Raw genomic sequence first — 27446 nt, 5'->3', positions numbered from 1 at the left:
ACAGCAACAACATGGACAGTAGTGCCTCGATCGATGATGCGACAACGTCGAGGAATCAATGGTCCCGTTTATACAATTTGAGGGTAGTGCATGGACTGAAGAGTAGTATTTTATATACATAACCCAATATTCAAAACGTGGAGTTCGATGAGATACTTGTCAAGTTTATACATGGAAGGGGAAAGCAGTGAAGATTTTGAGCAAATATGACAGTGTCTAAACAACGTAGATATAGAGCGAAGCATGGTTCGCCTTATTAGTCCATACCAGTATATCGATCAGTTGTTGGTACAGTACGTACCAAGGTGTACCAAGTCATACTAAGCGAATTGACACACAGTACATGAGGGGGTACCCAAGGTTCTGAATATCGTACCTTATTAGTATACCAAGCTTTGCTCGATATAGTACGGTACAACGTACCGAGCGACAAGGATTAAAATTTCGTATCATACTAGAGTTTCGAGATTCACTTAGTATGGTACGGTACTATATACAAAGCAATATATTTCGGTATATTGCTTGGTATATATATATATAAGTAAAAAAATCTTTTTTTCTACGACATCATCGAGATATATATATATATATATATATATATATATATATATATATATATATATATATATATATATACATACATATATTTATATATATAAATAATAAATCATTTTCTTCACGATGTCGCCTCTCTTCTCCAAGCGATGCCGAGGACTCTTCTCCAGCATAGATGAGAAGTCACCAACAGACGAGGAGAGCGGTGCCAATCTCTAGGTTCTCTTCTTCTCCCTATTCTTTCTTCCCCTTCTTCCTCTTTTTTCTTCTCTTCTCTTCTTCTCCCTCGGTCCCCAATCGACAATACCGCTCGGTAGTGGGTAGTCTGTATATCGGTCTGTTGGCAAACCGATACATATCATACAGTACAAGCAGTATTATTTAAAATTAGAAACCTAGCTGAGCAATATGCCTAAAATAGGCATAAAATCCTCCAAAAATACCTAAAAATAGAAAATAAGATTAGGATAGGATTTTTAAGTTAGAAATAAATATACATTTAGGAAAATTTAGGAAAACTAATGTAAATTAGGTAAGAATAGTGTCACATATCTTTTTCAGGCTTTGAGGAATAGTCTTGTGCAAGGTTCGTAATTTCAATCCATTCCGAATCATCCTTCTGTTAATACTGAATTATCTATAAAAAATTATTTGAATTGTTAGATTATTTTATATATAAACTTAGGCATACCGATGTACCCCTCGTATTGGTCTCATGTCGGACTAGTACACACCGATTGTACCAAGCAGTACCGAGTGGTATGATGAACCTTAGAGCGAAGCTCATCATATTCATGGTTGTCATATTATGGAGAATCTTATAACCAATATCAGTATAATGATAGTTGGTCATACTTCTTCGTCCAATAGTACGATGATCGATTTTACAAAACAAAGTAGTAGATCGATAGTGAGAGTTGAAGTCTTGACATTCTCTATAGTTTGCACCAGTATATGCCACATTCGTCCTTACCTCAAGAGCCTCCTTGGACATATATGATTCACAATAATTAGAGTACGACCATCATCACATTAATACACCAATAACATATAATGTATCAACATACTATGTCGTAGGATCAATTTCAAGATTGAATTGAACAAACATATCAAATTGATATATAGATATATAAGATCGAAGACCCCAATCCATCACCCGTGGAGTCTCATCATTCTTTCAGGTGGTAGAATCAAGTATATCCATCGATTGATTATTTAATTCATTTGAATCAAATGGAATAAGTAATTTAATAATTCAAATCATTTTCTGATAGATAATTCAATATTAATGGAAGGATGATGTGAAACGTACCACAAAACTACTCCTCAAAGCCTGAAAAAGATGTGTCACTATTCTTTCCTAATATAGATTATTTTTGCTAAAATTATACATATTCTTAACTTAAAAACCCTAATCTAACTTTTTTATTTTTAAGTATTTTTGAGCTATTTTCGATGATTTTAGGTGTAGCGACACATGATACATCAGTATGCCTTGGCACATACCATACCAACGACTTATCTGTACACTGATACGAATTGATAAGGCTAACTTTGTCTTTAAGTAAAAATCTTAGGCATCTTGAATTGATTAATCAATAGGATAGAGCGATTAAAAACATTATTCATAGAGTAAAAATAGAATTATTAAAATAACTTTTATGTGATTATTGAATATCTTTGAAATTAAAAAAAAATCTAAGATAATTGTCGTACTAACAAACTTTATGGATTTGACCGTTGGATAGTTAAGAAATAACATATACAAAAATATTATATTGCTAAAATAAAAATATTGATGTGTTTGTCTAAAGTTATAAAAAAGATAAAGAAAATTTTATTCATCAATAATTAAATATCACTTCGATAGAGAATAAAATGAGAGAGAATCACTTAAAATTATATACACATATGTTTAGGTGACCTATAGATAAGGTATTTTGAAGATATGAAATGATTATCGTTAATAATATAATGAGAGATAGAGGAAGACCTAAAAAAATTTTAATAAACATTTAAATAAAAAATTTAAATATTCTTAACTAAACATTTAACTTTTTACAAATTTCAATAACATCAAAAGATCCATAGAGTTAATCCCAAGTAGTTGGGACTTGAGACCTTGTATTAAAAAGTAGTTTATATGCCTTGGCAAATTTCAATGTAGAACCTATCTTTCTTGAAGAAATAGTAAGACTCCCGTTGACGTTGATCCATATTTCTTCCTTTGACCATTGCTACCTACGGCTGTGAATAGCTAGTTTGAGTTAAGAAATATTCTCGAATATTAAAATACCTAAAACATCCTTAATACTTAACCATCATAACTATTTTATATAGAATTTTTCAATGAAGTATTAATGTCAATCATAATGTCCATATCCTTTCTTTAAGGATTAACCTACAAAGATTCACAAGTTTTTGAATTTTACACGAAATTAAATGCTAAACTTATATTTAAATGGACGAACGCAACTCACCCACAAAGTGATGTGATTGGAGAGAAAACTTGCTAGAATAGTTGGATTGCATTTTAGTGAAACAATCTTATATGAGAAGGATATGAAAAAAAGGGTAAATGTTGATGACTCACTGCAAAGCAGATTTTGCCAATTATAACATATTCGAGCTTATTAGAAGCCACATTGTGAAAGGCTATGGAGTAAGAATATTTTCACAGGAAAAACCAATGGCACAAAAGGTAAGCCTCACACAAAGGAAAAAATAGAGTACTTTTCTAGGGGACACCTACTAATAGAATTTGAAGTATAGGATAAGATATGGACAAGGGATTAGTTTAAGGAAGCATATGATGTAAAAGATTCAATGATTACTTTCTAGATCACCCTCAACCAAAAGAGAGAGAGAAAGGAATTACATGCTAGATGCTAAAGAGAAGAAGCATAAACAAAGTGTAGCCTAAAGTTAAATCTAGACCAAGTAACAATATGTACATATTTCTTGGCATATGTGAGACTTTTGTTAACATAACATGAATGTGACAAAATTTGTATAAATTTTGAGCAAACGAAACATGCAAAAATGGCAACAGATGAGTGACGAGCAAAAGCCATGGAGGACACCAGGCAGAAGTACAACTCTAGGTGACATGTAATAAATATATATATCCAAGTCAATACTGGATAGTGGTGATCAAGAAAATCCATGATGTGTCATCCATTAATTCTCCTTGTGTTATCTATAGTAACATGTAAGCCAGTCAGTCTCATATATAAGAAGTATGATCAAATTTATTTGACGAGAAAAACCATGCTGTTTATGTTTGCTCAATGTTCCTACAAACAATGAAAAGTAACTAAAACATCTCGTTTTACACCCATTCCACTTTAGACAACCCAGATGAATGTGTTTCTCGGATTACATGACCGACGTAGCAGGGGCATAGCACTCTATCTAAAGAATTCTCGGCATATATATCCAAGACCATATGATTACAAGCAAGGTATATAGTTTCGAATAATACCGTCCTGTCACGGACTTAACTGGAAGTGCCTAAGTCATAAGGCACCATTGCGACCAAAATTTGAACTTTGCTTGAGTTGCTTAAGTCGCAATGCACCCTTACGCCAACTTCTTGGACTTGAGGTGAGATTGCCTAAGTCTTGAGGTGTCCTTGCGACATATGCGTCCACAAAGGTTCAGCCTAGTTGCAACCTCGTACAGGTCCTGAAGGACCTGTAAAACAAAAAGTTGATTAGATTGAAAACGAGCGACGAACAAGTCCCGACGTCGCACAAAGAGGGAAGTTTTACAAACAATTCAGCAAGCACCTTATGTGCACAGGAGAAAAGAGAGAGAAGAGGAAAACAAGAACTTTAGAAGGTAGAACGAACAGTTTCAAGTCTACAAACAACTGCTCACCGGGTGCCAGGCGTGAAGGCAAGTTCCCGTCAAGTCAACGTGCGAACTTATGAAGATTTTTCAATGCTCGACAATATACTGAAGCCCCATCCAGCCCTATGCCACCTAGGGGGTTCTAGGGTGCTGAGATGGCTGACATTTCGTGCGCTGAAGCGGGTTACAGAAAACAGCCCGCGGCATGTAAAAACGGAGCCATTTTGGGGTTTTTTGGCCCGGTGTAGTGAGTAGTCGCACTGTGCACTGCAACCTATTCAAACATGTATTTTTACAAGCAAAAACACACAAAACCAAGGCAAAACAAGCTGCCACGTCTCTGTTCAAGCATACAAAAGCGATGAACGGTTCGTTGAACGAAGTTGTTGCGAGTGCGCGATGACCGTTCGTGACATTCTCCCCCACTTAAACTGTCGACGCCCTCATCAACGCTTGTTGGTAGTTGTTAATGGTTGCTTCTTCATGTCGTAGGGCATCTTCGGGATCCTAACTGGCTTCAGTCCGGGGAAGCTTTTGCCACTTTACCAAGTACTCGATCTGTTCAGCTCCATTGGGTGGCTTTATCTTACGATCCGCTAGAATGGTTTCAACTCGCTTCTCGTAGGAGGCTCTAGTAGGGGGTAGCCGAGTTGGAACACTTCGGGAAGTATCTTGCAGATCTGAGTGGTAGGCTTTCAAGTTGTTGGCGTGAAAAACATTGTGAATTTTGAGCCATGCCGGCAATTGTAACCTGTAGGAGACGTTGCCTACCCTACTGATAATTAGGAAGGGCCCTTCATACTTGCGCACCAATCCTTTGTGTACTTTGTTCCTAAAGAATTGGAGTGATGATGGTTGAAGCTTCACCAACACCAAATCGTCGACTTTGAACTCTTGCGGTCGCCTTCCCAAGTCGGCCCACTTCTTCATCTTTTTCATTGCCTTCTCCAAGTAAGCCCGTGTAATATCTACATTTCGGTACCATTCTTTGGCAAAGTGATATGCTGATGGACTACTCCTAGTGTATCCTGTTGAATCTCGTATTTTGATGATGAAACTACTTGATATATGTTTATGATTTAATCTGCGTTTTGAGTGACGCAGGATGCTTCGATCTGGATGAGACAATTAAAGCAGGAAAATCATGTTGTGCCGGAGGAACATGTCAGAAGATTGGACGTCGGGCCGGTGGATCGGTTGACGTATCGACAGAAGGCTTCGGGTAGTGGACTCGGGCATCGGGCCAAGAAGAGCGGGTATTGTGCCAAGGATATCAGAGTTGCGGAGTCAACAGGCCAATTGGGCAATAGGCTGCAGGAAAGGATGATGCGCCGAAGAATCGGACGAAGCGTCGAGGGACCAATGACATGCCGGACAACTTGGTTAATTGCTTAGGATTAATTATCTCGATCGAAGTTTTTGTTTTGAGTGTGCAGGATTAACTACGATGGAAGAAAGACATGCAGCAGGAGTTGCGCCGGAGTCATGACAATGATCATGTTGGGAGTTCAAGAGCTCGACGGAAGTTCGGACAGTCGTCGGAGGTTCTACGGGAACAAATCCGAGAAGTCCAGAAGCTTGCCAAATGAGCTCGTCGGAACTTGCCAAGTGGATCGTCACAAGTCCAGGAGTTTGCCGGAAGTCCGCAGGAGGATCACCGAGGGTTCGTCGGATGATCGACGGAAGTTCGCCGGAAACTTGCCGGAAGAAGCAATTGACACACCGGAGCAAGCTGCAGAATATGTCTTAGGAAATAATCGTAGTTAGCACATTGATTAAGTTAGAAATGGGAGGTGATCCCATTAGCTTAATCTTGGGGCAATTGGGCCCCTGAAAGAATCAAATTGGGCCGAATGGATTAACCCATTCGGACCCTGATTGCTGTGGGAGGTGCAACCGCCCAAGCCAGGAGGTAGCACCGCCCAGGCTATGTCTCCCAGCAAGACTGGGCGGTGCAACCGCCCCAGCCAAGAGGTGACACCGCCCCGGGCTCAGTCTTCGAGCGAGACTGGGCGGTGCAACCTCTTCTGTCAAGAGGTAGCACCGCTAGAGCTCAAGTTTCGAGCTCTGCCAGGCGGTGCAACCTCCCCAGTCAGGCGGTGCAACCGCCTGAGCTTGGTCTTCGAGCTCTGGCAGAGAGGTGCAACCGCCCCTGACAGAGGTGGCACCGCCCAGAGGCTCAGTCTTCGAGCTCTGCTAGGCGGTGTAACCGCCCCAGTCAGGAGGTGCAACCGCCTGATCCCGGAATTCCGGGAATTGACAGATTTGAGCTCCAAATTTAAACTAGGTTGGGGCCTATAAATACCCCACCCATTCAGCACTAAAAGCAGAGAATACACACTCGAAATCTTGCTGTCTTTCTGTGGTTCTTAGAGCTCAAAACTGCTAGTTCTCCTCTTTCTGTTCTTCAAAGTTTGAGTTGTAAAGAGAGGAGAGAAAACTTCTGTAAGGGTTGTCTCCTAAGCCCGTCAAAAGGAGTGAATCTGTAAGAGGGTGGTTGGCCTTCGCCTATTGAAGGAAGGCCTCTAGTTGACGTCGGTGACCTCGTCGATGGAGGAAGCCAAAAGTGGAGTAGGTCAAGATTGACCGAACCACTCTAAATCTCGGTTTGCATTTCCTTTGAGCATTTTACCTTCACTGCAAACTTCTCAATAGCTGCTGCCCTCTACAATTTTATGAACGAGTTTCAAGGTTCAGACGTAAATCTGCGTTTAGACGTAAATCTGCTTTTTCGTATGATCATCATATTGCAGATTGCGTTTACGTTTTGAGCTTTACCATAACTACACACTGCCTTTATACTCCTGCTTAAACTGTGTCTTATCTAATCAAGTGATTTACGAATCAGCATTTAGACGTAAATCAGTTTCTTCGTACGAACGCCGGATTTCAGTTTGCGCCGATATTCTGGTTTTCATCATAGCTGCAAACTGCCTGCATAGTTTGACTTTAAACTTGCTTAGTATCAACTTTCATACAGAAGTTGTTTTTATCGTTCAAACGCAGCTTTCGATTTTAATCGCAGAAAGTTTTCCGCTGCACTAATTCACCCCCCCCCCCCCCTTCTTAGTGCTCTCGATCCTAACAATTGGTATCAGAGCCCGGTATTTCTCATTTCGGACTTACACCCGAGAGAAATGGCTCTTCATGGCTTTCAAGAGGGCTTTTCGGTTTTTCGTCCACCGTTGTTTAATGGATTGGACTACACCTATTGGAAGACCCGAATGAGGATCTTTCTTATTTCTATGGATGTTGAACTTTGGAATCTTATCGAAAATGGTTTTTCGAAGTCTTCTCTTCCAATGATCGAATGGTCGGATTTAGAGAAGAAACATTTTTCTTTAAACGCAAAGGCTATGAATGCCTTATTTTGCGCTTTGGACAAAAATGAGTTCAATCGGGTTTCTTTGTGCGAAACGGCTTTCGATATTTGGCGCACTCTTGAAATCACGCACGAGGGAACTAGTAGAGTCAAAGACTCGAAAGTTAATATTTTACTGCATGATTTTGAGCTTTTTCAAATGAAGCCAAGCGAAACCATTGGTGACATATACACCCGTTTTACGGATGTCGTCAATGGTTTAAGAGCTCTTGGCAAATGTTTTTCGAACTCTGAACTTGTGAATAAGATTTTGCGTTCTCTTTCTAAGAAGTAGGATTCAAAAGTAACGGCTTTACAAGAAACAAAAGATTTAAATATTTTTCCACTTGAAGAACTAATTGGTTCATTGATCACATATGAAATGACGTGCAATGCACGTGAAGAACTTGAGAACCACCTTCCAAAGAGCAGGAAGGATTTGGGACATAGAACATTTGAAGACCACTCGAGCATAAGCTCAAGTGATGGTGAACTTAAACTACAAATGAAACAAAAATTAAAAAGTAAAAAGAACGGAACTACTTGCTTTGAACGCAAGAAGAAGAACAAAAATTGGGATGAATCGAGCTCCTCCGAAGACGAGGAGAAAATCAACAAAGGCGAGGTGGCAAACTACGCCTTTACGCCTTTCGACGCTGAGGTAATCAAAATGCCTTTAATTTACTTTGAAATTATATGATGCTTTCATAAAGCATTTTTCTTTTTTATTTAATTTTCTTAAAAATTACATGTTTAATAATTTTATAATGAAAATACAAACAATTAGAAATCATGCTATATGTGGTTAAGAAGTAATAATATGTATCATGTTGATTTCCATTGTTATTTCTCGATTTTGAGTATATGAAACCATGTTAAATTTGAAGTTATGATTAATGAGTATATATTTTTGAAATTATGTATGATGATTCTTGATATTTATGGATTATCGATTTTCATGATAATAACAGTGGCTTTAAAAAAAAAATATTGATGCATGTTTTCATAAATGAAAAGGCATGCTAACATGAAATCGACTACTTAAAATGAAACACTTAAAAAGGGGGAAAACATATTATCAATGAAATCATGAATCTATTTATGTTATAAATTTTGTGAGCCATAAAAATGATTTTGATGATTTAAATTTGAAATGAGTTTTATCAAAATCATGATCTTGATTTATCAAATTGAATGAATTGAAAATGAATGATGATTTTTTGAATGATTGTGACTTGTATTCCTTGTATTCATGATATGATTTTTATGCAATTCTTTGTATTCATGAAATATTTATATCATCACCCAATTATTTTTTTTCAATATTCCTCAAGTGATGATATGAATGCATGAGATATTCATGAATTTATTTTGATGTATGCAAATGAGAAGTTTCGATCATGCATGGTAGGATGCAATGTGACAAATTAATACCATGATGAATTGAAATATTTATGATTTGGAATGATGCATATGCTTTTTATTATAATGTATGATGTGTATCATGAATTCTTAAAAAAATTAAATAAATAAATGTTTATATCATGTTAGATGGTTTTACATATTATGCATGATAAGCTATAGTGATGAGTGAAACAATGATTGAAATAATATGAATGATGATTTGGAATCATGCATATAATAATGAGTTTATATGTTTTGAAAATGTGCATGTTTTAATTTGAAAATATAATGATGCACAAATGAGATTGATACTAACCTTTGTCATGATTTAAAAATTAATGTAAAGGGTTTTTCCCTTCTTTTTGACAATGACAAAAGGGGAGATAGCTAGCTTGCACAATTCAAGAAGAAAGCAAAAATTACACTTCTCAAAAGAGAAGAAATTGCTATCTTGAACATCACCAAGAAGTGCTATCTTGCAAATCTCAAGACACACAAATGCAATCATGCAAAATTTGTAATTTTGCACATCATTAAAATTTATGATGCTTTGGTGATTATGCATGTTCTAAAATATTATAAAATTCACTAGCTTGCATGATGTAGAACTTAGCTATATTGAACATCACTAAGGAATGCTATCTTGCCTATCTCAAGAAGCAAAAAGTTAACTTGCACATCTAGCAAAAACTTATATTTCAAGAAGCAAGAGTTGCTTTCTTGATCATCTCAAAATTGCTAGCTTGCGGGCCTTAAAATGTAGAAATTTTTTGCTAGCTTGTATATGGTAAACTTGCTATCATACTACCATGATGATGAGCATGCCTTATCTTCATGATTATATTTGAAAAACTATGGCAAAAATATGTCCGAATGATTTAAACGTGTCAAAATTATTTTTCGGACTTTTTTAATTGAATGATCAAATCACTTGATTGCCATAATGATTTTACACAATTACTTGCCATGATTACATGTTGGAAATTATGTGCTTGAATACAAAAATTTCCATGATAATAAGCATGTTTTACCTTCATGATTATACTTGAATATCTCTAGTAAAACCGTGTCCGAATGTATGAAAGTGTCAAATTTCATTTTCGGATTTTCTTGATCCTAACAATTGGATTTTCTTGATACATTATCCTCTTCCAAACTTAACAAGCATATGTCATAACAAGTTTAATTCACATCATTGATTTTTGACATATGGAATCATCTAGCAAATGCACTTATCATATGAAAAATATTTTTCGAGAAACATATTTGATGATTCCCTCTTATAAAAGGAAGATATTTTTACATACAAGGATTTGACTCACTTACATATCTTAATCCTTGCAAAAATGAAGTGTGCTTTAATATCTTATCGATTTGAACTTCACATATGGCTTTCCTCCATGTAAAAAGATAACAAATAAAAAGGAAGAAGCAATAAAAGCTATCTCCATGTCATGTTTTCCTCGAGATGTTTGCATAATTGGTATCCTATCACTCACTATTGGAAAATGACATGAACAAACTTATGGCATCGCACTTATATTTAAAATTTGCTTATATCGTTCTCCTTGTTGTTGATGACAAAGGGGGAGAAATATATAAATTGATACTATGAGTGCCATATTTGAAGAATATTAATAGATGTCATGAATGCCATATTATGATGAGATATCAAAAGCAGCATTCATATGAATAGGTGCTATAAATGTCATATCATGTTAAGATATCAAGAACTTAAATCGTAATTTTACATATTGATATCTTACCATTTAATAATAGCAAACTTGCATGATGGTAATAATAGATATTATGTTTTTCATGCAATGAGTTAAACTTACATCACAAACACTTGATTGTGGTACTTCTCCTTTTTGTTGATGACAAAGGGGGAGAAGTATGTTGATGACATGACATGTTATGCATAAGTTTATGATGACATGTTGCTTAGATTTTTGAATCCAAGAATTTCTATCAATATGGCATATTGATAGGGGGAGTTTGTTTAAACTCTGGGAGTTAAGGTTAACTCCGTTTATGATGACATGTTGCTTAGATTTTTGAATCTAAGAGTTTCTATCAATATGGCATATTGATAGGGGGAGTTTGTTTAAACTCCAGGAGTTAAGTTTAACTCAGTCATCAAGTGGTTGTCATCATCAAAAAGGGGGAGATTGTTGAATCTCGTATTTTGATGATGAAACTACTTGATATATGTTTATGATTTAATCTGTGTTTTGAGTGACGCAGGATGCTTCAATCTGGATGAGACAATTAAAGCAGGAAAATCATGTTGTGCCGGAGGAACATGTCAGAAGATTGGACGTCGGGCCGGTGGATCGGTCGACGTATCGACAGAAGGCTTCGGGTCGTGGACTCGGGCATCGGGCCAAGAAGAGCGGGTATTGTGCCAAGGATATCAGAGTTGCGGAGTCAACAGGCCGATTGGGCAATAGGCTGCAGGAAAGGACGATGCGCCGAAGAATCGGACGAAGCGTCGAGGGACCAATGACATGCCTGACAACTTGGTTAATTGCTTAGGATTAATTGTCTTGATCGAAGTTTTTGTTTTGAGTGTGCAGGATTAACTACGATGGAAGAAAGACATGCAGCAGGAGTTGCGCCGGAGTCATGACAATGATCACGTTGGGAGTTCAAGAGCTCGACGGAAGTTCGGACAGTCGTCGGAGGTTCTGCGGGAACAAATCCGAGAAGTCCAAAAGCTTGCCAAGTGGATCGTCGCAAGTCCAGGAGTTTGCCGGAAGTCCGCAGGAGGATCACCGAGGGTTCGTCGGATGATCGACGGAAGTTCGCCGGAAACTCGCCGGAAGAAGCAATTGACACACCGGAGCAAGCTGCAGAATATGTCTTAGGAAATAATCGTAGTTAGCACATTGATTAAGTTAGAAATGGGAGGTGATCCCATTAGCTTAATCTTGGGACAATTGGGCCCCTGAAAGAATCAAATTGGGCCGAATGGATTAACCCATTCGGACCCTGATTGCTGTGGGAGGTGCAACCGCCCAAGCCAGGAGGTAGCACCGCCCAGGCTATGTCTCCCAGCAAGAATGGGCGGTGCAACCGCCCCAGCCAAGAGGTGGCACCACCCCGGGCTCAGTCTCCGAGCGAGACTAGGCGGTGCAACCTCTTCTGTCAAGAGGTAGCACCGCCAGAGCTCAAGTTTCGAGCTCTGCCAAGCGGTGCAACCTCCCTAGTCAGGTGATGCAACCGCCTGAGCTCGGTCTTCGAGCTCTGGCAGAGAGGTGCAACCGCCCCTGACAGAGGTGGCACCGCCTAGAGGCTCAGTTTTCGAGCTCTGCCAGGCGGTGCAACCGCCCCAGTCAGGAGGTGCAACCGCCTGATCCCGAAATTCCGGGAATTGACAGATTTGAGCTCCAAATTTGAATTGGGTTGGGGCCTATAAATACCCCACCCATTCAGCACTAAAAGCAGAGAACACACACTCGAAATCTTGCTGTCTTTCTGTGGTTCTTAGAGCTCAAAACTGCTAGTTCTCCTCTTTCTGTTCTTCAAAGTTTGAGTTGTAAAGAGAGGAGAGAAAACTTCTGTAAGGGTTGTCTCCTAAGCCCGTCAAAAGGAGTGAATCTGTAAGAGGGTGGTTGGCCTTCGCCTATTGAAGGAAGGCCTCTAGTTGACGTCGGTGACCTCGTCGGTGGAGGAAGCCAAAAGTGGAGTAGGTCAAGATTGACCGAACCACTCTAAATCTCGGTTTGCATTTCCTTTGAGCATTTTACCTTCACTGCAAACTTCTCAAAAGTTGCTACCCTCTGCAATTTTACGAACAAGTTTCAAGGTTCAGACGTAAATCTGCGTTTAGACGTAAATTTGCTTTTTCGTATGATCATCATATTGCAGATTGCATTTACGTTTTGAGCTTTACCATAACTACACACTGCCTTTATACTCCTACTTAAACTGCGTCTTATCTAATCAAGTGATTTACGAATCAGCATTTAGACGTAAATCAATTTCTTCGTACGAACGTCGGATTTCAATTTGCGCCGATATTTTGGTTTTCATCATAGCTGCAAGCTGCCTACATAGTTTGACTTTAACCTTGCTTAGTATCAACTTTCATACAGAAGTTGTTTTTATCATTCAAACGCAGCTTTCGATTTTAATCGCAGAAAGTTTTCCGCTACACTAATTCACCCCCCCCCCCCCCCCTCTTAGTGCTCTCGATCCTAACATATCCGATAATCAGGGTGTGAGGAGTCGACGGTTGTTGTCCTGTAATGATCTCGAAGGGGTTCTTGTTGGACGTAGAGCTCCGCTGCAAGTTGTAGGAGAATTGGTCTATGTCCAATAGCTTCACCCAATCTCGTTGGTTGGCACTCACGTAGTGTCGAAGATATTGCTCTAGGAATGAGTTTATTCTTTCAGTTTGATCATCTGTCTAGGGGTGGAGGCTTGTGGAGAAGTATAACTTAGACCTCAATAATTTGAATAGCTTAGTCTAGAATCGTCTTAGGAACCGAAAGTCTCGATCACTGATAATATTATGCAAGACTCCCCAATACTTCATCACATTCTTTATCATCAGCTTGGCCACCTCCTTTACTGAACAGTGTAGGGGCACAAATGAAAGTTACAAACTTTGAAAATCAATCGACCACTATGAGTATCGATCCCAATCCCCCCTACTATCGGAATGCTTGATATGAAGTCCAAGGAAATGCTCTCCCACGGCCTTTCTGGTACGGGCAATGGCTCCAAAAGCTCCATCGGCTTCCGCTGCTCGACCTTGTCTTGTTGGCAAGTGAGGCACATTCGAACATACTCCACATCAGTCCCCATCTTCGGCCAGTAGAAGGCCCTCTCCATGAGAGCCAAGGTTCTATGAATGCCCGGATGTCCCGCCCAAAGGGAATCGTGATACTCTTTTAAGAGTTCATGTCTCAAATTATCCACTCGAGGAACATAAACCCTATTCCCTTTTGTGTAAACGAGTCTCTCCTGAACCCAAAATCGTTGTGCCTTGCCTTCTTTGATGAGTTGCATCAGAGTTACTGCTTGAGGATCACTATATAGTCCATCCCTGGTCCTGAAAAGGAAGTTAGAGTGCAACTAACTTGCTTGGCCTCTACCCTCCAATTGTATGGCGTTCACTCGCTCCACCTTCCGGCTCAATGCATCGGCCATGACATTTACTTTTTCGGGCTTGTACTCCATTGTCATATCAAACTCAACCAGGAAGTCCTACCATCGTACTTGCTTTGGAGAGAGTTTCTTCTGAGTTTGGAAATAGCTCAAAGCGATGTTGTCTGTCCTCAACACAAATCGCGATCCAAGAAGATAGTGTCGCCAAACTCGTAGACAGTGGACCACCGCTGTCATCTCCTTCTCGTGCACCGGATATCGCTGCTCGGTCTCGTTGAGCTTGCGGCTTTCGTAGGCTACCGAATGACCCTCCTGCATGAGTACTCCCCCAATAGCGAAGTTTGAAGCATCTGTATGGACTTCAAATGGCTCCCCATAGTCTGACAATTTGAGCATCGGTTCTTCCAACACAGCAGCCTTCAGATCTAGGAATGCAGCTTCACATTTGTTAGACCACCTCCAAGGTTGCTCCTTCTTCAGTAACTCTGTCAGTGGAGTTACACACTTCGAATACCTTGCAATGAAGCATCGATAGTAGTTGACGAAACCAAGGAAAGATCTCAACTCTGGCACCTTCTTTGGAGTTCTCTATTCCGCAACTACTTGCACCTTTGATTGGTCCATCCGAATAGAGCCATCACCAATTTGATGCCCCAAAAACAAGATCTCTATTTGAGAAAAGTAGCACTTCTCCTTCTTCATGAACAAAGTGTTCTCCCTGAGAACCTTAAAAATTGTTCGAAGGTACTCGATATGCTCCTCGAGTGTTTGGCTGTAGACGATGATATCGTCCAAGTAGACGATCATAAACTTATCCAAATACTCTTTGAATAATTAGTTCATAAGAGTGTAGAACATGGCCAGAGTGTTGGTTAAGCCGAAAGGCATCACCAAGAACTCAAATGCTCCATACCTGGTCATACAAGTAGTCTTCACTTTGTCGCCTTCAGCAATGCGTACCTACTAGTATCCCGATCGAAGGTCGAGTTTGGAGAAATACTTTGGCCTTGCCCATTTGGTTGAACAAGTCCGTAATGAGTGGGATTGGATACTTGTTCTTCATTGTCACTTTGTTGAGGGCTCGATAATCGATGCATAGTCGGAGGCTCTCATCTTATTTCTTTTGAAAGAAAACTGGAGCTTTGAATGGTGTAGATAAGACCACCGCTTAGCAGTTCATCTAACTACTTTTTGAGTTCTGCCAACTCAGGAGGGGGCATGCGGTATGGTGGTCTCGCTGGAGACTTCACTTCTGGTTCCAGCTCGATATGATGATCTACGCCTCTACGTGGCGGTAGAGTCTTCGGCAACTCGGGTGGCATAACGTTTGTGAACTCCTTCAGCACGTTAGCCACGACAATAGGTTCATGAATGACCTTCTCGTTGAGTGGCTTTAGCTTCATAGCAGCCACGAATGTTAATTCTCCTTTTCGTACCCCTTTCTTTAGTTGTAATGCCGATATCTGTTGGGGTTCCCTGGTTCCCCTCCGAGAGATAGGAACCACATAGGGGTCATCATCTCCCATCATACATAAGGAGTTTAGGAACAGCATTGGCATCGACTTCGCTGCGTGCATGAATTCCATTCCAAAAATCACTTGGAAATCATCCAGTGGCACTGCCATTATGTTAGTACTCCTGCTCCACATTCCGATCTTGATGGGAACTCCCTTTGTCAACCCGGAGATTCGCTTGGCCTCCGAGTTCACCGCCTTCATTCGATTTGGGTTCTTCTACAAGATCAGCCCAAGTCGCTTTGCTTCTCGATCGGCAATAAAGTTATGGGTAGCGCCCGTATCCACTATTGCATGGGTTATTTGGTCATTGAGCTCAATATCTACATACATCAGCTCACTACTCCCTACTTTCAATGGCTTTGCCTTCATGTTCTCTCCCACTTGACCCCGTATTCTAAGAAACACTTCATAGACATTGCAAATTACAAACAGACTTTACAAGCTCTAAACTGATGAGAAGGCCATGGTTAAGAGTGTATGAACAAATGGTTTCCCTCCTACCTTGCACAACACAGTGAAATCTTCCTCACTGCACCCTAAGCTTGGCCTCTCTGTTAGCCCTACCAAGCTTGGCGCAGCAGCGAGATAGGAAGGTGAACCAGGCCGAGAGGGTGCATATCGCCCAGGACAACACCAGCAGCAGCCTGTCCTTGATGAGCGCCTTCGGTCGGTGGCTCCTGTCCGCCACCACCAGCGCCCGGAGGAAATGCATTTAACAAACGCATTACTCTTATTCGGGACCCTGCGGCTTCTCATCGTCACTGGTAGATTCTGAACTGCTTGAACTAAGGGCGATGGCTTTGCCCTTGTCTGATTTTGGGGGATAGATGAAAGCTGTTAAAGCAATGAGTGCCTGTTTCTGTGGGTATCCCTCACCATGTGTGGCCCTCCGCACAAGAAGTATCCGCCAATATTCGGGGCCTTACCTTTTGAGCTTGGCCCTTTGTGGGAACTCTTCTTCCTTTGTTCACCCTTGGGCTCCTTCCCTCGAGAATATTTTGGAGGGCGATTTCCTGAAGATTGTTTCCTTTTTCCAGGTCCTTAGAGGTAACAAAGTCGATGAGCCTTTCTACGGCAACAATTGCCCCGATCATATCGATGACATTCCTTCGATGCAGTTCTTGTTGAGCCCAAGGCTTTAAAATATCGAGGAAGCTGAACAGCTTATCTTTTTCGGACATGTCCTGTATGTCCAGTATTAGCGTGGAAAATTGCTTTACGTAGTCTCGAATGGAAGTACTTTGATGGAGTTGTCTTAGTTTCCTCCTTACAACGAACTCTATGTTCTCAAGTAGAAACTGAGTTCTCAACTCCCACTTTAAGTCCTCCCATATGTCCACCCAACACCGACCTTGTTGGATCTCCTCCCAACGGGTTCGCCACCAAAGTTATGCATCATCGTTCAAATACATAGTTGTTATTGAAACTTTGGTGTCTTCAGAATCAGGCCTTGTAGCTCGAAAGTACTGTTCCATGTCAAACAAAAAATTCTCGAGCTCTTTTGCATCCCTAGCACCTCCATAGCAATGAGGCTCAAGTGCCTTCAAATTTTGTGACGGTGTAACGTGGGTGTTGCATCCTCCCGCATTTAGTGCCCTTGTGAGTGCTGTCATTTTAGAAGTGAGTTCCGCCACAACTTCGTGCAAATGTTGCATGGAGAATTTAGTATCATCTATCAATCGATCGACTAGGGCCTCAACCTTGTTAATTCGGGATTCAGCTTCTTGCGAGCTCTCTATCCCAAGAAGCCTTCGCTGGCCTTGGTAGAGTTCCTCTAAGCTCACTTCAAAGACATCTAAGCGGGTTTCTACCATTGTGAGTCTCTCCTTATGGCTCTTCTTTCTGGTTGGCGCTCCAGATTGCGCCTCCTTCGCTCGCGGAGAGTAGCCAATTTCTCGCTCATCATGTTTGCTGCCACGATCCTCCAAAGCGACTCCAATGACATGAGAGCGAGTTTGCACTTGCAGCCCACTTGCGGCTGGTTAGGGCAAAGGTTCGGCTTGTCCCGCCTTACTTGATTCACCACGATGTTTTACCATAGCGAAATTACGAAGTTCCTTCGCTGCTTGCTCGAATTGCTTGCCCGCTCTGATACCACAATGTCATGGACTTACCTGAAAGTTCTTAAGTCATGAGGCACCCTTATGGCCAAGATGTAAACTTAGCTTGAGTTACCTAAGTCGCGACGTACTCTTACGCCAACTTCTCGGACTTAGCTAGGATTGCCTAAATCTTAAGGTGTCCTTGCAACATATGCGTCTGCAAAGGTTCAGCCTAGTTGCAACCTCGTACAGGTCCCGAAAGACTTGTAAAATAGAAAGTTGATTAGATTGAAAACGTGCGACAAAAAAATCCTAACGTCTCACAAAGAGGGAAGCTTTATAAGTAATTCAGCAAGCACCTTGTGTGCACAGGAGAAAAGAGAGAGAGAGGAGGAAAACAAGGACTTTAGAAGGTAGAACGAACAGTTGCAAATCTATAAACAACTGCTCACCGGGTGCCGGGCGCAAAGACAAGTTTCCGTCAAGTCAACATGCGAACTTATGAAGATTTTTCAACCCTCGACAATATACCGAAGCCTCATCCAGCCCTATGCCACCCCAGGGGTTCCAGGATGCTGAAATGGCTGACATTTTGTGCGCTGAAGCGGGCTGTAAAAAATAGGCCACGGCACGTGAAAACGAAGCCATTTTGGGGCTTTTTGTCCCGACGGGATGAGTGGTTGCACTGTGCACTGTAACCTGTTCGAACATGTATTTTTACAAACAAAAACACATAAAACCAAGGCAAAACAGGTTGCCATGTCTTTGTTCAAGCATACAAAAGTGACAAGTAGTTCGTTGAACGAAGTTGTTGCAAATGCGTGACGACCGTTCGTGACAACTCGTTACCGGACGGTATATATATATATATATATATATATATATATATATATATATATATATATATATATATATATATATATATATATATATATATATATATATTTTTTTTTTTTTTTTTTTTTTTTTTTTTTTTTTTTTTTTTTTTAAGACAACGTCGCGTCGCCTTGGCAACGTCGCTCGGAGAAGGAAAAAAAATTATATATATATACTTTTTTTTAAGGCGATGCGACGTCATCTTTTATAAAAATATTTTATATATAAACAATCTTTTATATATAAAAAAATATTTTGAAAAATATTATATATATAAAAATAAGACGACGTCGGCTCGCTTTGGAGAAAAGAGAGACGATGTCGTCGAATTTTATATATATATATATATATATATATATATATATATATATATATATATATATATATATATATATATATATATATATATATATATATATATATATATATATATATATATATATATATATATATATATATATATATATCGGTATACTGTATCGTATCGTACCGAGCAAATGTCGAAATGTCCACTAATAAAAAACTTTTAAGACTCAAATATCCACTAATAAGAGTGATACCAAAATTTGTTTACTTGATAAGAACCAAGAAATTGCCATAGGCAAAGCATTCAAGATCTCGAAACTACCATGTTCATGCTTGCTCAATATTTCTACAGTTAAAAAGTAACATTTCATTGTATGCACATTCTACTTGAGACAAACCCAGGTAAAATGTGTTTCCAAGATTAGTACCCACTATCTAATGCAGCACATCGATACACCAAATGCGGAACCGTGTTCAAGGATCTTGGGACGTTGAAATCAACAACAACACCACAAATTAAAGTAGGTTTTGGGCGTTGCCAGCTTGCGACGAAGAACATCCAAATATTGGATGAAAGCAATAGAAGACAAGCAACCAAATCTACACACCCAAGACAAACAGACCCCTAATTGCTCACAGCACCAACACAACCACCCACTTGTGTGTCTCCACTCCAAGAATGGAGAAGCAATCAAGAAGCACGAAACCCACCCTCGATCCCTGTGCATCCCAATTCCAAGATTGGCGAAGCACTCAAGACACACGAATCCCACATGGAAAACCCTCCCGATCCTTATACGTCAAGCGATCAAGACACACGAAACCCAGACGTCGCCCGTCGAAGCAACATACATTGCACCGAGCCACATCAAGCCATGACGGAAACTAGAAAGAAAACACAAAAACGAGGAGGAGATAAAAGCAACATAACATCATAATGTCATTCAACATAAACACATCCATCGATCAATCGGTGAGGAGACGAACGTACCCTCCACCGGTGGAGCCGCTCGACGGGGGCGTTCTTGGCGGGGATATCGAACGCGTCGTCCTCGCAGGTGATCTCGCCCTCATCTCCGAGGGCCGCCGCCGCCGCGTCGGCGAGGCCGCACTCCTCATCGCGCTGCCGCGCGTAGCGCTCCGGCGACGGCGGGTCCATCTGCCGGCTACTGCGGGACACCTGACGCGCGATGTGACTCAGGACCTGGGCCGCCCAAGGAGCATCAGACGGCCTAAGGCAAACAAAAAAGAGAAAGAGAGAGAGAGAGAGAGAGAGAGACGGGTGCGTAAGATCAAGAATGCTGGTGGCATGACGTCGATGTTAAAGTAGCTCACCTGGGGCTAGGGGTGGGAGAGAGGACGGCGGCGAGGCGGTGGAAGAGCGGAGAAGAAGATCTTACTTTCTTCCTCGCTCTCTCTATTTCTTCTTCTCTTTTACCCTCCTCTCTCTCTTCGCCTTCTCTCTGACGAGATCATCGGCGGAGAGCAAAATACGAAGCGAGAGCTAAGGGAGAGAAGTTTCGCGGCAGCTTCGGGTTCAACTATTTATGGAAAACATTAGGTGACAAGATTTGCACGATTTGGCGGTTATTAGCCTTCCCTCTTGTAAACTCAATCGACGCATAGATAAACGTAAGTGGGAATATGATCCACCGTCCGATTCGCTCTGATCATCGCCACGGGCGCAGCGAACGGCGTGTTCTCAGCGTTCGTGATTAACGACAACACTCATTTTCCTATTATTCTTTGTGAGGATGTGTTCCGATTCGTGCCTGCGTCTATTAGACATGAAGCACTAATTCGTGCCATCAACTCGTGGCACTAAGCATTTAACTCGATAAACAAATGTTTTCATCTTTGTCTTATCTCAATCAATCTTATTTGGGCCAAAACAAATGTTTTGACCACTGTCTTTGTCGCTGTCCAACCAACCATTTTCGAAGTCCATAGTAAATCACATCTGCCGCCAACCATCACAAGAAACTCTTGGACTCTATCGATTTCAATTCCTCTTTCGAGTGGCTTTACCAAGGATTTAAGATCACTGTAAGACGATCTTTGGAAAGGGAAAAACAATCTATATTGCATTAGAAAAGGACCTAAAACATGCAACTACTAAGTGATTTCTTTGAGCAACAAAGCTCGGACTTCTTATGAAAAGTATCTCACTTCTTGCGGCTACAAGGTTATTGATATCTCTATTTTTTTATCTCCTTCTCTTTCTTAGCTAATCGCATCTCTCTTTGAAGTATTGCAAATGGCTCCTTGATAAAGAAGATATTATTGTTAGATTTTATGACTTTTTATTATTGGATAAGATATATATAATATAACTAATTAGATTCTGATTAAATATTTTGATTAATAGAAAAGAAGTCCACTTAAAGTATGATTCCTTAGGAGATAACCTTGATGAGAGGATTATAATCCTATATATAGATAAGACTTCTAGGGACTGATTATAAGAAGAGAACAACTCATAGAGATTATAGTTGAGGGATTATAATCTTTCCTCCAACTTTTCTCCCTAAATCATCAATCTATGGAGTCCTGTGAAAGGATAGAAAGAGAGAAGAATGATCTAGTTCATTTTTACAGATTGACAACGATCTTAGATTAAAAACAGTGTCTTACAAATCAAACAGAGATCTCTGAACAGATGACATCAAAAGTTACGCATCATTAAAATAGATATAAGTATTTGATTTCAATCTTAGTATAAAAGATTGTTTCTGCATTCTTATGGTTGTTGCCTACTGTTGGAGTTGAGCAAGAGGAAGTTACTAATCTCTCGTTATGACTTTCGAAGAAGAAGAAGAAGCTGCTATGGTTTCTGGTCTTTCCTTGGGGTCAGTTGGAGGCTTGTTACTAATCTCTCGTTAGGGCTAGCTGCAGGTTGCTATTGATGTCCCCAATGCTGCTACACCTCATCTCGTTTTATAGTCTTGGACAAGAGGTCTCCTTGCTAGGGTGAGACTCTCATTTGGAATCCAATTTGACTTTCTATATAAGTCAGACTAGGATTGAACTAAATTGACACTTTGAGTTGGCCAAATCTACCCATTGAGCATAGATATAAGCTTGAGCTTGTTTCGATCAGATTGGGATTTATTTGAAGTTTGACTGAACTCTAGTTGAGTTAAATTGGAGTATGACTCAAATTTTGATCGAGTTGAATTGGAGTATGACTCGCACTAAGGTTGAGTTAAATTGGCGTATAAATCAAACTGAGTTTGATCATCCCTAATCATAGCTCTCCCAATCGGGTGATTTAACTCCTGTTGCATCTTGAGTTGAAGATGAGGAAACTATGCGTTGTTAGCTTCTTTCGATAACCACCTTATTTAATTTGGCTTTGGCCCTTTGCCCCTTACTTTGAAAAGTTATTTTGACGCCTTGTCTTGTAATAGTAACTTTCTTTTTAACAACCATAGTCATCGATTGGTTGGAGGAAGAAATCGGTGATAATTTCTTGGTCTTGCAGTAATAGTTTCACCTGCGGGCATCTTTGGTTGCACTTTAGGATTTTGCCGTCGGTAACCTTTATATCGAACTTGCTGCAACCTTCAATATGCAGTGTCATCCGAGCAGCAACCTTACTATTTAGGAAGTTATTAGTGCTACCCGTGTCGATAAGAACAGTGATGGGCTATTGTTTGAGAAGACCTCCAACTTTCATCGTTTGCGGATTTGAGTAGCCAGCAAGTGCGTGTACCATAATGTCGGTCGACTGTGGCTCTTCTTCCATATCTTCTTCTTCATGTTCAAGGCTCTCTTCTAGATGTTCAATGACCTCTTCTTCTACTAGTTCAATCATAAGAAGTCTACCTTTTTTACAGCGATGCTCGTGGCTCCATGGCTCGTCGCAATGCCAACATAATCCCTTTGCAGATCGCTCCCGAAGTTCTTCTCTTGTTAACCTTTTCGGTGCAAGGACTCGGTTGATAGTAGGGGGCCTGAGGGCTTTAGTATTGTAGGTCGTGGAGTGATCCCAGTCCTCCGGGCTTCATGGTTCAATTGCTCCTCTTGAAGTCGTGCGAAAGAGATGGGTGCCATAAGCGTGTATGGTTGTCGCGCCTTAACTTCTCCCCAGATCTCTGGCTTTAAGCCCTCAATAAAGGTCCCCAATAACTATTTTTCAGACCAATCATGAGTTTGATTAGATAACCTTTCAAACCTGGTCTGGTACTCTTGAATGGTAGAGGTTTGTCGGATCTTTGCTAGTTGTCCGTCAATGTTCTCGTAATAAGTTGGTCCGAAATGGATCAGTAGTCCTTTGAATTGTCGCCATGAAAGGACTCCATAAGTGTGTTCAAACCAGTCAAACCATTGTATGGCATCCCCTTCAAGATATATAGCTGCAATTTCCACCATGGATGCATCTGTAGTTTTATGGTACCGAAAATATCGCTCCGTGCGCGAGATCCAACCAATTGAGTCTCCTTCTTCCCATCTAGGGAAGTCCACTCTCATGTGCGAATAGTTGGGGTCGGTCATAGAGCCTCCCCTTTCTTGGAAGTCATCTCTTTGGGCATGATGTGATTGGTTAGAGCTCTCTCCTTGATGTGATTTCTTCGGGCTTGGTGGTCGGCCCAAACTGAATTCGGTAAGGAGAGTCCGAATCTTATCCTTCATTCGTGCCTCAAAGGCTTCAAATTTAGCATTGATTGCCTCCTCAGATGCCATAGTATATGACTCCAAATCTGTGATGTTAAGATCTCTCTTTTGTTGACGGGTTAAAGGCATGTATAGGTTTGATAGAAATCAGTGAAAGTTTGCTGCAGAATTGTGTTGTCTTGTAAGAGCAGAATTATTGCCGAAGAAACAGCGATTTCTCGACGAAATCTCCATAAAAAATTTGAGAGATTTGAGGAGGGAATTGACAGCAATATCTCAGTTTATATGACAATAAGGATGTCCAATTTAATCAAGAAAATTTCGGTAGTAACAGCAAGAAAATTGGTGTAAGTTGTGATAACTTGAAGGGGATGCCATACAATGGTTTGACTGGTTTGAACACACTTATGGAGTCCTTTCATGGCGACAATTCAAAGAAGGACTACTGATCCGCTTCGGACCAACTTATTACGAGAACATTGACGGACAATTAGCAAAGATCCGATAAACCTCCACCATTCAGGAGTACCAGACCAGGTTTGAAAGGTTATCTAATCAAACTCGTGATTGGTCTGAAAAACAGTTATTGGGGACCTTTATTGAGGGCTTAAAGCTAGAGATCCGGGGAGAAGTTAAGGCGCGACAACCATACAAGCTTATGGCAGCCATATCTTTCGCACGACTTCAAGATGAGCGATTGAGCCATGAAGCCCGGAGGACTAGGATCACTCCACAACCTACAATACGAAAGCCCTTAGCCCCCCCTACTATCAACTGAGTCCCTACACCGAAAAGGTTAACAAAAGAAGAACTTCGGGAGCAATCTGTGAAGGGGTTATGTTGGCATTGCGACGAGCCGTGGAGCCCCGAGCATCGTTGTAAAAAAGGTAGACTTCTTATGATTGAACTAGTAGAAGAAGAGGTCATTGAATATCTAGAAGAGAGCATTGAACATGAAGAAGAAGATATGGAAGAAGAGCCACAGCCAACCGACATTACGGTACACGCACTAGCTGGCTACTCAAATCCGCAAACGATGAAAGTTGGAGGCCTTCTCAAACAACAGCCCATCACTGTTCTCATTGACACGGGTAGCACTAATAACTTCCTAAATAGTAAGGTTGCTGCTATTACTGCAAGACCAAGAAATTATCATTGATTTCTTCCTCCTACCAATCGATGACTATGAGACAGTGCTTGGTATAGAATGGCTGACTACACTAGGTGATGTCTCTTGGAACTTTTCTAAATTAATTATGAAATTCTACTGTAAGGGAAAATAGATCATCCTACGCGGGAAGCGCGGAAGCAACGTTACCACTGTTTTGATCCAACGAATGGAGAAAGTTTTGCACAAGGTAAATGGTGGCTTTTTGATGCATCTCCAGCCACAACAAGAAGAGAAGAAAATATAAATTGAAGATCAAAATCTTGCCCAATTGCTTACTGAATTTGCCGACATATTTGTTCAACCGCGCGGTCTTCCTCCTTCTCGGCAACATAACCATCGAATTCCAATCCTTCCAGGCAAGCCACTAATGAACACTCGACTGTACCGATATCCTCACCTCCAGAAAGATGAAATTGAAAAGATCGTAAAGGAGATGCTTGAAACAGGGGTGATTCGGCCAAGTTGCAGCCCCTATTCCTCACCAGTGCTACTTGTACGCAAGAAGGACGGAACTTGGCGAATGTGCATCGACTACCGAGCTTTAAATGGCATCACCGTTAAGGACAAGTACCCAATACCAGTGGTGGATGAACTTCTTGATGAATTAAAAGGAGCTCGAGTCTTCACGAAGTTGGACCTCCGATCCGGTTACCACCAAATTCGGGTATGTGACGATGACATTCCAAAAACTACATTTCGCACACATAATGGCCATTATGAATTCTTGGTAATGCCTTTTGGACTCACTAATTCTCCTTCAACCTTTCAAAGTCTCATGCACGATATTTTTCGAAGCTTTCTTCGTAAATTTGTGCTGATATTTTTCGATGATATTCTCGTTTATAGCCCTTCTCTTGAGACTCACTTTCAGCATTTACGGATTGTTTTGACGATCCTTCGGGAGAATACTCTTTTTGTTAAGCAACCAAAGTGCAGCTTTCTCCAGCAAAAAGTAGAATACCTTGGGCATATAATATCAGAAGAAGGAGTGGCGGTAGACCCAACAAAAATTGAGGCAATGCAAGGCTGGCCGAAACCTACAAACGTGAAATTACTGCGGGGGTTCCTTGGACTAACGGGCTACTACCGAAAATTTGTTAAGGACTATGGGAAGATCAATGCACCACTCACTTCTTTACTGAAAAAAGATGCTTTCCAATGGTTGGACAAAGCCTCTGCTGCTTTCGACAAACTTAAAGCAGCCATGACAACGACACCGGTGCTTACGCTACCAGATTTCAATAGACCCTTCATCATTGAGGCCGACGCATCTGGAGTCGGAATTGGAGCCGTTCTCATGCAAAATGGTCGACCACTCGCATACACTAGCAAGGCATTATCTCTCTCCCATCAAAACATGTCAGTATATGATAAGGAGATGCTTGCCATTGTACACACAGTAACGAGGTGGAGACCCTACCTGATTGGCCGGCGATTTCAAATTAAAACTGATCATAAAAGCCTCAAGTACTTTTTGGAGCAAAAGATATCATCCCCTGAGTAGCAAAAATGGGTAACCAAACTTCTTGGATTTGATTATGAAATTATTTATAAAAAGGGGAAAGAAAACGTTATTGCAGATGCACTCTCACGGCTACCTGAACAAGCTAAGGTTTCAGCCATCTCCCTTCCTACCACCGGTCTCCTCGAGGACATTAGGGAAGAATGGAAGAAGGATCCAGAGATCAGCAATATCATAAAAAAATTGGAGGATGATCCAAGTGCAATAGCCCACTACAGTTGGGATTCAAGGGATCTACGCTACAAAGGTCGCATTGTGCTTATACTTGACTCCTCTTGCATTGCAATCATCTTGCATGAAATGCACTCCATACCTTCAGCAGGGCACTCTGGATTCCTAAGAACCTACAAAAGAGTGAAGCAAAATTTTTATTGGAGAGGGATGAAAAAAATTATTGCTGAATATGTGGCACAATGTGATGTATGTCAACAGCACAAGGGTGAAACTGTGGCAAATCCAGGGAAGCTACAACCACTACCCATACTAGACTCAGTGTGGACTGACATCTCCATGGACTTCATTGAAGGGCTGCTATCTTCCAAAGGTAAAAGCACGATTCTCGTGGTGGTTGATCAACTTACGAAATATGCTCATTTTTGTGCTGTGAGAAATCCCTACACTGCTGCTAGTATTGCCTAGATTTTCATAGAAAATATTGTTAAACTGCATGGGATGCCAAGGTCCATCGTAAGTGATCGTGATAGGATATTTACTAGTAAATTTTGGACCAAGTTATTTCAATTACAAGGCACCAAACTCAAGATAAGCACAGTGTATCATCCACAAACTGACAGCCAAACAAAGGTGGTAAATAGGTGCTTAGAGACGTACCTCCGGTGTTTCGCTAGCGACCGACCAAAAGAGTGGGCGAAATGGCTTCCTTGGGCCGAATGGTGGTATAATACTACATATCATTCATCTACAAAATGTGGCCCTTATGAAGCATTGTATGGTCGACCAGCCCCTGTGATTCCAAAATATATAATTGGCTCGACCAAGGTAGATCAGGTTGACCAAGAATTGATTGATAGGGACAAACTCTTACAACTGTTAAAAGATAATCTCTCTACCGCTCAAGCCAGAATGAAGCAGCAAGCTGACA

General features: G+C 40.8%; 1 protein-coding gene across 1 annotated transcript in view; it reads right to left on the bottom strand.

Moving 5' to 3' along the window:
* Window positions 1–20604, bottom strand: part of LOC135650579 (calcium-transporting ATPase 5, plasma membrane-type-like) — a 30628-nt gene extending 10024 nt beyond the window's left edge. Inside the window, exons 1-2 of the mRNA XM_065170058.1 lie at window positions 20370–20604; window positions 20026–20238 (exon numbers count right to left, since the gene is read on the bottom strand). Of these exons, the coding sequence (XP_065026130.1) occupies window positions 20026–20193 (168 nt within the window). The 5' untranslated portion in view covers window positions 20194–20238; window positions 20370–20604. The remainder of the gene's footprint in view (window positions 1–20025; window positions 20239–20369) is intronic.
* Window positions 20605–27446: the final 6842 nt, after the last annotated feature.

This window comes from Musa acuminata, chromosome BXJ3-10 (genome assembly GCF_036884655.1).
Source record: "Musa acuminata AAA Group cultivar baxijiao chromosome BXJ3-10, Cavendish_Baxijiao_AAA, whole genome shotgun sequence".
NCBI lineage: Eukaryota > Viridiplantae > Streptophyta > Magnoliopsida > Zingiberales > Musaceae > Musa > Musa acuminata.
Note: the sequence above shows the minus strand (reverse complement) of the source record. Positions and strands in the feature narration are given on the sequence as shown.